Below are 13,091 nucleotides of genomic sequence, written 5' to 3' on the forward strand. Positions count from 1 at the left end.
TTTATAATATAGTATAGGTTATATTGTTAATTTAATTTAAGTTTAATAATAAAATAATTTATTTTTGGTTTAATAATATAACATTTTATAAAGATAATAATTAAGTATTTTGTTATAACTCAATGATTATCTTAATTATAWTTTAGATTTTTTATATTTAAAATAAGATGTTTATCCTGTATTTGATTGTGTTTATCTGCAGTTAGTTACACGAATTCAGTTATGGGATGAAATCGGATTGGGATGAAATTGTTTAGAGATGAACGGGTTTAAGAGTTTTAAGAGTTTAAGAGTTTAAGAGTTTTAGTCAAATGCTTTATAATATAGTATAGATATATATATATTCGCAGTTACTGAACATGTATATGGATGAGTTATATAGAGATGTGAATAGATTAAAAACATGTGTATATGAAAAGCATAGGTCATGATGTAATTGTTTAATATATACATTAATAGAGATTCAACAAGTATATTATATCTAAAAAATAAAAAGATATCGGGTTCATGAGTTAAGTTGGGTTCATATAATAATAACTCAATATTAATCCAGAAGAGATTCCACATTTTAAAATCATAGAGAACTCAAGAACATAACAATAAGAACAATAAAACTCAAAACACAAAGAGTGAAACACCATAATCATACATACATACCCTAATCATCAACCCTTTTGATTTCAAGAGGCTGTTTACCAAACGCTTATTGGGTAAGCACTTAACTGGATTGATATGGATTGGTTTGTAAACGTCTCTTACCTGGTAAACACTTACTAGTGACGGGTAAGCGCTTATTGGGTTAAAATGGATTTGTTTGTAAGCGTTTTTACCCGTTTAAGAGTTTAGTAAACGGCCCATCTCTGAAATCCCTAAAAGTAGCTTCAGAAGAACGCTCGACTCCCGTAAAACACTCGTGGGCGTGTCCCGTTTGGCGTTTGCGTGTTCTGATCCGTGCTCGAGTTTCCTGAACTCGTCTGCTCGTTTTCCATCTCCAATGGCAGCTTCATCTTGGCCAATGACTCGGTAAACTGCTGCATACTCTTCATGTACAGATCCACAAAATCTTGCTGCACCACTTTTTGATCCATCTCGAAATTCATCGCCATTGACGGCTTGTTTCTTGAATCACCGATCGAACCAACTTCAACCGGCTTATTTCTTGAAGCACCCATTGAACCAACTTCAACGGGCTCGTTTCTTGAATCACCCATCGAACCAACTTCAACCGGCTTGTCTTTCGGGGGTGAATCAGATTCTTGATTTGCAGATTTCGGGGGTTTATCGGAAGATTCAGATTCGGTGCTTTCAACAGGAACCGAACCACAATGAGATCCGTTAGTCGAAACACTTGTTGGCGGTGAATCGGGTTTAGGAGTTTCAAACACAAAGGGTGCACCGTTTTCGGAGCTCGCCTGATCATCGTTATCAGAAGAGACTAAACTTTCCGAGCTAATCCCGAAGTACTCAGACACCATCATCTGGTTTTCGTTCACAATCTTGGGATCCGGAAACTCGAGTTTATCCAATTCAGTTTGGTTCAGGACGGGTGGCTCCGACTCGGTCAAGACTAGGTTCTTAGTCTTAGATGGCGGCGGAATAGCAATCACGTCCGGTGAGGGCCCGTTGTAAGCCAAAGAAAGCTGAACGAAACCGGAAGGCGAGTGGAAAAGATCATTGGAAGACAACGAAAACTCCTTTTCGAGTTTCCCGTTCTTGATGACAACCTCCGAAAGCGGAATCAAAGCGAAACCTAGCAACTGATCTTCAAGATAATTCCGAACCCTACTCAACATATAGATTTCACATTTAAGAGAAGAATCGATGGTGGGTACATCGATACAAAGATTCTGATTGAAGACGGGATTTTGTCCACCGCCGTTTATGGTTTGAGTTGTGACAGATTTTTCGGGGTGGCTCGTGAGGCAAATCTTGGCATAAACGTCTTGCTTATGGTATATACAGATGTTTTGAATGTCTCTAGCTTGATGAATGTAAACCTCAAGAACACCAATCGCGGATTCGGTTTTCTTGGATTCAAAACTCGGGATTCTCGTGAAATGATCAAGATTATGTTTTTCGGGCTCGGGATAAACAGATGAGGTCTTCAATGGTGACACAACAGATTGGGGAGATTCCATGGATTCAAACCTGCAAAAAAAGGAAACATTTTTAGAATCAAGAAACTGTTACAGAGCTAGGGTTTTACTAAAAGATCATAAAATTACAGAAAAATGGCAGATTTCAAAGAAACCCCTAAAGAATCTATCAAATCTAGAGGCAATTCAACTAAAAAGAATCCAAATCTTCAGCAAGTTCTTACATGATTATACACAGAAAACATTTTGAGGATCAAGAAGCTGTTACAGAGCTAGGGTTTTACTAAAAGATCACAAGATTACACAAACATGGCACATTTTAAAGAAAACCCTAAAGAATCTATCAAATCTAAATGCAATTAAACCAAAAAACCCCAAATTATCAGCAAGTTGTTACATGATCATACACAGAAAACATTTTGAGGATCAAGAAACTGTTACAGAGCTAGGGTTTTACTAAAAGATCACAAAATTGCAGGAAAAAGCAGATTTTAGAAGAAACCCTAAAGAATTTATGAAATCTGGAAGCGATTCAACTAAAACACCCAAAATTCTGAGCAAGTTCTTACATGATCATACGAAGAAAACATTTTGAGGAGCAAGAAACTGTTACAGAGCTAGGGTTTTACTAAGAGATCACAAAATTACAGAAAAATGGCAGATTTTAAAGAGAACCCCAAAGAATCCATCAAATCTAGAGGCAATTCAACCAAAAGAACCCCAAACTATGAGCAAGTTCTTACATTACCATACACATAAAATATTTTGAGAATCAAGAAACTGTTACAGAGCTAGGGTTTTGCTAAAATTACAGAAAAATGGTAGATTTTAAAGAGAACCCTAAAGAATCTATTAAATCTAAAGACAATTCAACTAACCCACCCCCCCCCCAAAAAAAAAAATCTGAGCAAGTTCGTACATGATCATACACAGAAAACTCTGAAATCCGTGAGTTTAACAGATTATGTGTCCATTCAATTATCAGAACTAATATCACCATTAACAACCACACAATTCAAATCATAAAAACCTAACCTGGATTGAAATGGGAAAAACAGAGCTCTGGAAAGGGAAAGCAGACAAAACCCTAATCTTGATCATCTAAATACATGCATAATTGGATATAAATAGAGAGACCCACAAAAAAAAATTGTCAAACCCCAGTACCCAATGACTTCAATAGTGATTGAATAGACCCTATCTTGATTAAAAGATTACAAAAAAATTAGCACAAGACTCGATTCAAAAACTATTTAAGAAGCAGATACCAATAAAGTTATCTACTTTACATCAAAGAACACTACCACCCCAGAATCCAAGAGAGCAAAAACAGGGAAAAGGGAAAGCTAAAACAGTAGTACAGATCTCATACAATCATAAATTAAATAATTTTGAGCAAAAAAAAGACATAAAAATCCAAGAAATCCTTAAAAGTGGATTGAATAGTGAAAAGGGAAAAGCTCAAAAGCATCAAAGATTGGACCTTTTTAGCACCAATCCAAGAAAACAGTTGTAAAATGTTGAGGTTTTTATGCAAGAAAATGTTGGAGAATGAAGCTTCAAGAAGGGGGGAGAATGGTGGAAAAATGGAAGGTAATTGAGGGTCTGCTATGGGTTTTCAAGAATGTTGGAAACTACTGCGATTGTGTGGTTGGATTTTGAGGGTGGTGGTGGGTATTCTTTTCAATATTCAAGTTCAATTTGTCTGCTTGTTTATTAAAAGAAATAAAGTAATGGTGGATTATTGTTACCGACATGTTCTACAAATACTTCATCCAAATCCACCCAAGATCAGCATAGTCTTGCGAAATAAGTATGATATCATATTTTAATGATGGGATCTAGAATTTGTCTAACGGGTGTATTTTTCTCTGGAGAAGAGAGAAGATCTCAATCGATGTTATCCGAAGGAAAAGAGATAGGTATAAAGGGTAATAGAGTTAAAATAGTAAATTGGTAATAAGTAGTTTTTCATAAATCAGGACATATTAACTTATCAAAAACTGCTTATTACCGGTTTGGCACCGGTATAAGCAGTTTTATTTTTTCTTATCCAAACACTAGATATTAGCTTATCACCGGTGTCAGACTGAAATAAGTCAATAAGCAGATACAATAAGCAATACCAAACACCCCCTTACTATGTTTAAGATTGTTTATAAAAATTGTTTTTTTAACTTATTTCAGTTTAATATCAGTGATAAGCTGTTTTTTGTGTTTGGATAAGAAAAAAAACATATTTATATCGGTGCCAAACCGATAATAAACTGTTTTTGATAAGTTAATCATTCATGGTTTATGAAAACTGCTTATGACCAGTTTACAATTTTAACTCTATTTTATTTAACTCCAATTTGACACCACATAAATTAATAAGCATTTTTACAATTTAAATAAGCAATCCCAGACACCCTTTTAGGGGTGCTTGAGATTGTTTATAAAAACAACTTATTGACTTATTCCGGTATAGTATCGGTAATAAGCACTTTTGAGTGTTTGGATAAACAACTTATACCGGTGTCAAACCGGTAATAAGAAGTTTTTGAAAAAGTTAAACCCTTTTGAATTATGATAAGTGTTTTTATAGGAAAACATAAGTTGTTTCAAATAAGCAATCCCAAACACCCCCTTAAATAACTTGATAACACGACATTTTTTCCTTCCCTCTATACTTTTCTTCACTTTCTTTAGATTACATTTGTAAAAGATGACTCAAGAACATAACGTTAAGGTGGACAAAAAGTTCGTAAAATCGTCCAACGTCTTTTTAGCTGAATTCCATCATTTCGAAAGATTTGTTAAGTTTTTGTTTGATTCTGAACGATCTTTTTTTCGGTTTTTTGGCTGATTTCGATAGATTTTTTCGGGTTCTTTTTGTTGACGTCCCTTATATTTACCATCTATCAAGACATCTCTCGGAGTTTGACATACAAATATTTCATACCCAAAATAAAATCTACTTACGAAAATCAATTGAATTATTGTATGAGACGCTGTTAAGAACTTCATAATTTATTTTAAGTGGTAATATTTATATATAGAGCTAAAATATGAATTAAGAAAATATTTATGATGTGACTAAAAAAAATTAGAAAATAGCATGCGATTTTTTAGTAAAATAAGGTTTATGGCGTTTTTCTACAGACTATAAATCACGCGATGACCAGATACATAGGAGTAGTCCAATCTTATGTGTGGTCTTTGAGTGCGATCTTCTACATATCTGACGATGGTTTGATCGGACAGTTCCACTTGCCCCGTAGTTTCAAATTTGTACAACTAGACCCCACAACTCTTTTAATATGCAGTTAGAGATCTTTTATTCAATAAATATTCATCGAGTCACTTACCTTAGTGAATATATATGACAATAATTCATAATTTTACCCGGTACAAGTGATGAGAATAATCGAGAGTTTTACCCGATAATGAGATTGACGAGTCTTACCCAGTTAATGGGCCTTGTATTTTCTATTTTTTGGTTGATGGGCCTTGTATTTTCTAATATAATGAATCACCCCTCAAAGTCTAGCGTACAGACCGTTCATATCCCTAAAATAAGCACTTGTGAAAGTCGGTTAAACGGATGCACTGTACATGAGACCCTGTTAGGACCTTCATTAGGCATGGGAATCAGTCCCGACCCGTCAGAGAACCCAGTCCACTCGCCCCAATTAGAGACGGGGTTCCCCGCTAAACCGGGGATGGGACGAGGACGGGGATGCCCGTTTGTCTCAAACCGGGATGGGGACGGGACTGGTATCGCACTCTCCTCCCGCCCCACACCCGTTATATATATTTATTAAAAGATTTAATATATATTATTTATTTCAACTAAATATGTAATTCATAATGTCCTATTTCTTAACTAAATTTATAATCTAAAATTACTATTTTTTTTGGATGTTAATATATAATATTTTGGATGTGAAGTAAAAATACAATTATTCGATATGTTTTGAATATTACACGACATGTTTTGGTAGGTGTCGTTAAGTTATTTTTGTATTAAAATCGAATTTCTTTTGCTTTGAGGTTATTAATAATCATATGATGTGATTTTTTTGTATTAAATTAAATTTCTTTTGATTTTAACTTCATTAAAAACATGTGGGATTTAAACATGTGTGGTCTCTCAAATATTTAATTTGAAATAATTTACATAAACGAGAAAAAAAAATATGAATTTCATAAAGTATTTTTCAATTGCCACCACTACCACTCCCCTCCCATGCATAGGGGGTGTTAATAAGTCGAGATTTTAATGAATTATTCGAATTCGAGTCGATCTTGAATACACGTTAAAGCCCGTTTAACTTAACGAGTCGAGTTCCATGACACGAATATTCGATTCAGTTTGTTCGGCCGCTCAATTAAATCTTTAGAGTCGAATCAAATCGGGCCACTGGAGCATCCACTTTTTTAAAACAAACATGTTCACAAATAAATCATACAACCAAAACATACAAATTATTAAGGTGAAGCCAATAAACGAGCTAAATGATCTTGGATTTCAGCCCGCAAAGTGAGTATCAAGCTGAAACTTGAGCATTGAGAAAAATTTGAGATCGAGTCTTATTTTGGAAAAACGTCATTTAAACGCGAATGAAGCTCGAATAATCTGCAATTCGACTCGACCCGACTCATTAAGACCCCTGCCATGCACACCACCACTGTATGTAACATTGCTAGTCTACGCCTTATCCCGTTCAGCAACTGTATACTCCTCCCGCGATCTTTCTGTTTCATCTTTTCCTTCAAATTTCGTTGTAATTTTTACCATTAAGCTTTATATTTTCATGTATTAACCACAAAATAATAAACTATATGTATTTTCCGTCATATTTTGACCGTTTAGATATAAATGGCACATATTCAAAGCTGTGTATTTTTCTTTACTTTTATAGACTTCAGGCCAAACTTATGTCGTATTCCTCAACATCAACCTATTAAATTTCCATCTACTTATCCTTGACTTTGCACTATGATCCAATTTTTATTTAACAGTCGCATACGTTTGTTTCTAGAATACCAGATAAATTATATTTTAATGGGTAAATTGTTTGTCATTTATACATTCGATATATATACACACACACACACACATTTATGACAACGCCTATCAAGATTGAAGAACTTGGAAACTGAATTTTAAGCTTAAATATCGTTGTATATCTGAAAATAAAAAACAATGGCTTTGTTAAAATTCACGCGACACGTATTGAGCTGATTCAGATGATTATATACGTAAACACAAAAGATGTAGTAAATACATGAAATCCGTAGTCATTACGAAATTCCTGATTTAAGCTACGGTTTATTTCGTGTCAACTTCAGTTATAAGGACCATCCATCGAAAATATAGTCATACAGTATGACGTGACACTTTGAATCTGTATATTTTTTATTGATTTATTTGACTATTTATGAATACATTTTTTAACAGAGAAAAACTGTTATAATTATATTTTAAAATATTTTATTAAACTGTAATTAAGTCGTTTATCCGCTATTCGCCGACAAAGGTTTCAATAAATAAACAATTAAGGGGTTGTTTGTTTAGCTCTTCATAGTTTCATTAAGAGGTGGTATTTGAATCGTTAAGAGGTGAATTTTGTTTGGTAAAAAAAATAAAAAATATGTCTCTTAAATCTTAATGGTTCTAAAACTCTCCGAATGATTTTGTATCATGTATCTCCCTTAACCATTCAACATCTTAATTTCGTTGTGAATAATTATCAAACAATTATATTTCATTTTGCACTATATCATAAGAATCTTTTAATTATTTTGTATCAAACTATTTAGCAACTGCCAAACAACCTTAAGTCATAAGTTGTGAACATAAAATCCTGTATGTTACGTAATTATATGTACTTTTCCATTTTTTTGCTTAGAGTTTTTCTCTCTCTTTTTTATTTATATACATATAAATAAAAGATAAGAATGAAGAAAATAGGGGTGTGCAGAAAGTCATCTGATATAATTTAAACTGATTAATCCAATTAGAACCGAACGACCATAATCGGATATCCAGTTGTAATCGGATAGGATCCAAAATTTCCAGTTGTAATCCCATTTCTTACTTCAATCACATTAAAAATAAAGAAAAATTTATATAAAAAGGTAACGTACTTTAACTTGATTCATATTTTGGGTAACGTACCTTAAAACTTTCATTTTGATATATAATATGTAAAATTTTAAACATTTATATACCTGGGTAACCGGTTGAAGCATTAAATCTTTATTTTAAATAAACCACAATACATAAAAACTAATTTTAGATTAAGATATCCATGTCAGCAAATAATACTGAGTTGGATACCATATCACTAGCCACATCATCATGGTAACCGGTTAATGTTTTAACTTGTTACCAGAGTACTTAAATGTTTAAAGTTTTACATCTTAGGTACCACAATGAAATTTTTGAAAGTACATCACTGAAAATAGGAATCAAGTTAAAATACGTTATTTTTTTCATGCAATTTGCCCAAAAATAAAACACCAAAACCCCCTCTCGGATAGAAAACGATGACCATGGACACTACCCATGCCATATCTGGCAGTCTCATTCACAAAACACAAAAATGTCGATCAAAATACAGTTCGGTTGAAGCAAAATGATCGACGAACCCATATATACCAATCCTGAGGCAACCATTGGAGTAAGCTAGTCTGTCGTGACGAGAGGATAAATTCAATGGCACGACGATTATTGCCTTTAGACGATTGGAGTGGTTGGCAACTGGGCTTAAATACAATTTACGTTGTATGATGTAAGTGGTTGTTTGGTTAGTTTTTTTCCATTAAGTCATGTATGGATATAACTGTCTGTATGGATTAATCCGTTCGTATAGATTTGAAAGTTTTTTTGTTTAAGTGAGTTTTTTTTTTCCATAAATAGAAAGAACATGTTTTTTAATTTGGAATGAGCAAGTTTGAAAAAAAAACCGGTTTTCTGTCGTATAAACTTACTGAATAAGTCACTTTTAACATCATTAAGTTACTATCAAACAGCTGAATAAGCTATGAGTCCTATTAAATTACTAACAAACAAGCCCTTATCTTATTACATAAATATTAAATTTCAAATTAATTTCTAATAATTTTTTTTTATATAATTTTTACCCCTATAATTTGTATATTTTAATGGATTAATATTATCTGGTTTGGGCCAAATAATTGGGCCGCCATTTCATAAGCCCATTTCCACTGGGCATTTGAAATCGTTATTTAACAGTTATTGGACTAGGGTTTTGAGTAAGCAATCGCCTCTCCTTTTTAAGCCATCTTCTTGCCAAACCCTAGCTTTCTCTTTGTCATTCGAGCTCAGAGGCGCAGGAGGAGCCTTTCTGATCTGCAAATATGGGTATGTTTTACAATGGCTAAGCTCAAATTCATTCATCGGATTCGATTCACTCTTTTGTAATCAACATTTTCGTGATGCTATGAACACATTGATGATGGTTATTGGTTCGATTCTGTTGCAGGTATCTCTCGTGATTCGATGCACAAGAGACGTGCCACTGGTGGCAAGAAGAAGGCGTGGAGGAAGAAGCGAAAGTAAGTTTTCATCTGAACTGAGTTGTATATTCTGCATTTTTTTGGATTATGATATGATTTTGAAATTTTTCCAAGGTAGACAACAAATAGAAAGCTATAGATTCGAAATTGATATATATCTTTGCACACGCTACTTAGGGATTTTGATTGTTTTAAAATTCCATGAATGCAGCTTCTTACGGTGTGTTTTTTCAATTTATGGTTGATTTGTTTCTTGTTATACTCCTTTACCTTGTTTTTTAAGTGATTCCGATCATGATGATGTGAAGTGATATTCATTAGCATCAGATTCCTTAATGTGTTGGGATAGCCATTCTATATGCTTTTGATTTCAGACATTTCGGTGTTAACTTTTATATCCGCTCATATTCCGCTTTAAGTTGTCCTCTTCTTTGCTTAATCCATGCTATTTTGACTTCTATCCTAGTAGATGAAAGCAAATAACTTTTTTTCATGGGGTCTAGTATCATTTTTTATGCCTCTGATTTCAGACATTCTGGTGCATCTTGAAGGATGTAGTTAGCTCTTAGTTTCAATTTTGATTATGGGTAAATGATTCATCTAAATGATAATTAGAGAATTAGAGAAAAATCATTTTTTCTTGTAGAGATAGGTATCACCTATAGGGGTGTGAAAATGTCACTCTGGAATCATACTAGCTCACTCTAGGGCATAATTTGTTGATATCTTGTATGGACCAATCTTGTAAATTTTTTGAAGTTTTTTTTTTTGAAATGGGTATCCGAGCCAACGCTTGACTAATCCCAGGCACATCCAGGGCTAAAGCATGCCCCTTTAGTAAATGTCGCACAGGATGTGTGAAGAGGGGTTCGAACCTGGGTTCAGCGCTATGAACTGCCCAGGCACTAACCACTCCACCACAACACTGATTGACAAATTTTTTGAAGTTATCTATTAGTTGTTGAATAATTCATTGAATTTATCTGAATGATTGGAAAGAAATGTGAATTTATGATTCAGAACATGTGCTTTTGAAAATCTTGGTATTGTATATTTGTGCTGAGTTGGATAAGATTTGGATTTTTTCATATCATACGTATTTTTAGCTAAAACATTTTGGCATATTAACGTGTTCTGATTCAGCTTGAATTTTTTTAGCTCCTAACATGTATTTTTTTTCATTAACTTTGTTTTGCATAATGGTCTTAATACTCTTCTTCTTTCTCCCCTTAAAAGGTATGAGCTAGGAAGACAGCCAGCAAACACTAAAATATCGAGCAACAAGACTGTTCGAAGGGTCAGGGTTCGAGGTGGTAATGTGAAATGGCGTGCTTTGAGGTTAGATACAGGTAACTACTCTTGGGGAAGTGAGGCTGTCACCAGGAAGACACGTATCTTGGATGTGGTTTACAATGCATCAAACAACGAGTTGGTCAGGACCCAGACTCTAGTGAAAAGCGCAATTGTTCAAGTTGATGCTGCACCTTTTAAACAATGGTATCTTCAACACTATGGAGTAGACATTGGTCGCAAGAAGAAACCCGCAGCTACTGCTACCAAGAAAGAGGGAGAGGTATGTTATTTCTCTTAACAGTCTTTGGATTTATCTTGTTGTAGTTGAACTTACATTATGTGTGTGTGTATATATATTGAAGTATCTAATTTCTTGGTGTTGCATTATATATATTAGTTCAAAAATGGACTATTTAGATATACTTGCCATTGAGATACTTATCACAAGTTTAAAAAAGCAAAATCTCTACGCAAACATTTGCATCCATTAATGGCCAACTTTTAATTAATTTAATTATAGACAGGGTATTCAAGGTTGCGAGTGATATTTATCGTGTAATTTGAATTATTTGTAGGAGGCAGAGGCTGCTACCGAGGAGGCAAAGAAGAGCAATCATGTCGTGAGGAAACTGGAGAAGCGTCAAGAGGAGCGCAAACTTGATTCCCATGTTGAGGAGCAATTCTCAAGTGGTCGTCTATTAGCAGCAATTTCATCTCGCCCTGGCCAGTGTGGCCGAGCTGATGGGTATGTCTTTTTATCAACTTATCATTTTATTTTTTATTCAAATGCAAGTATCCAATCTATCAATTATATATATATACTATGCTGATCATACAAACCAAGCCAGCAGATATGGTGTAACTAGTATCATTAGGTCTTCCTGTTATCATTTACTAGAGATATTTAAGTATATAACCTTAAATGAGATTTTAATTAAATCCACGACTTTTTGGTGAAGTTTGCTTCTTTTCAAACGCTTGTGATTTGTCCAACTTCTACAACCAAGATTTTCTACTAAAATCTTATTTTCTACAACTTTTTAAACGCTCGGGGTTTTCATGTAACCCTCTTTACATTTTGTGATGTGGAGGTAATGGCTGCATACATCTTAACCTCTTCCGACCCCACTTGGTCTGAGATTCGTCGAGTTCATTTGGTTTGGTTTTTTTGGCGTGGCTAGAGTTACAAGTTCTTCTGTATCGGGTTTTTGTGGGTTTCTTCTCACAAACATTTGTCTGTATGTTGGCAGATACATCTTGGAGGGGAAGGAGCTTGAGTTCTACATGAAGAAGCTCCAGAAGAAGAAAGGAAAAGGTGCTGCTTAGAAGCATTTTGTCGTATCGAGTTTGAATTTATAGATTTTTATTTCCTTAAACCCTGTGAAAGGCATGGAACCGAAATTTTGATGTGTTATGTTTGTTAAAATGTGACTTTTTATGAATCTTTTAAGGGTTGATTTAATGTAAGCTTTACCCTACTTTTCATCAATACTGGTGCTATTGGTTCATTTACATTGTTTTGTTTATATTCCACCCATTCATGCAAAATTAGACGTTTTATTAGCAGTTTGATGAGGCAAATTTTGGTGTGACTTGATGATATAAAAAGTGGCTTATTCGGTAAGCTTTTAGAAGAGCTTTACATAAAAAGCCAAATTGAATCAAATCCTGCTTTTTCCGATTAAAAAACATGCTTTTTCATATATAAAAACACTTGTAAACAAAAAAATATTTCAATTCAAATGAACAACATTATCCATATTGTGATTGATTCATAGGATTGGACAAATTTAACTTGATTCTTATTTTAGGTATCATACTTTCAAAACTTACATTTTAATACTTAAGATGTAAAGTTTTAAACGCTTGAGTACTTGGGTAATTGGTTGAAGCATTAACCGGTTATCATGCTGATATGACGAACGATGTGGTATTTAACTTAGTGACATATTTTTTTAATCTAAAATTAATCTTCAACCCGTTACTCGAGTACTTAAATGTTTAAATTTTACATTTTAGGTATCAAAATGAAAGTTCTAAAAGTATGTTATCCAAAATAAGAATCAATTTAAAGTACATTATTTTTTCATGCAATTTACCATATAGAATTTAGAATGAATTTAATCTTTTTTAAATATTTGTTTGGTGAAAAAAGTGGATAAGAGATGCGAT

The 13,091-nt window shown here is 33.7% G+C and overlaps 2 protein-coding genes across 4 annotated transcripts; one reads left to right on the forward strand and one right to left on the reverse strand.

The window, feature by feature from the left end:
- Window positions 1-537: 537 nt before the first annotated feature.
- LOC112500815 lies at window positions 538-3,797 on the reverse strand. 3 transcript variants are annotated; one of them, XM_025104400.1, is made up of 2 exons: window positions 3,386-3,797; window positions 538-2,148 (listed from the first exon to the last, which is right to left on the reverse strand). In XM_025104400.1, coding segments are annotated over exons 1-2 (1,269 nt in total). In that variant the 5' UTR covers window positions 3,388-3,797; the 3' UTR covers window positions 538-881. The 3 variants fall into 3 exon arrangements, with proteins under 3 accessions (XP_024960168.1, XP_024960169.1, XP_024960170.1); XM_025104401.1 differs by having other exon boundaries at window positions 3,132-3,797; XM_025104402.1 differs by having other exon boundaries at window positions 3,580-3,796.
- Window positions 3,798-9,353: 5,556 nt separating this feature from the next.
- LOC112501082 (40S ribosomal protein S8) lies at window positions 9,354-12,426 on the forward strand. Its single transcript, XM_025104738.1, has 5 exons — window positions 9,354-9,471; window positions 9,593-9,665; window positions 10,863-11,199; window positions 11,495-11,664; window positions 12,170-12,426. The coding sequence occupies exons 1-5, from the start codon at window positions 9,468-9,470 to the stop codon at window positions 12,243-12,245; spliced, it is 660 nt and encodes a 219-aa protein (XP_024960506.1). The 5' UTR covers window positions 9,354-9,467; the 3' UTR covers window positions 12,246-12,426.
- The last annotated feature ends 665 nt before the right edge of the window (window positions 12,427-13,091 follow it).

This window comes from Cynara cardunculus (assembly GCF_001531365.2).
Source record: "Cynara cardunculus var. scolymus isolate 2C chromosome LG 17, CcrdV1, whole genome shotgun sequence".
NCBI classification, from domain to species: domain Eukaryota; kingdom Viridiplantae; phylum Streptophyta; class Magnoliopsida; order Asterales; family Asteraceae; genus Cynara; species Cynara cardunculus.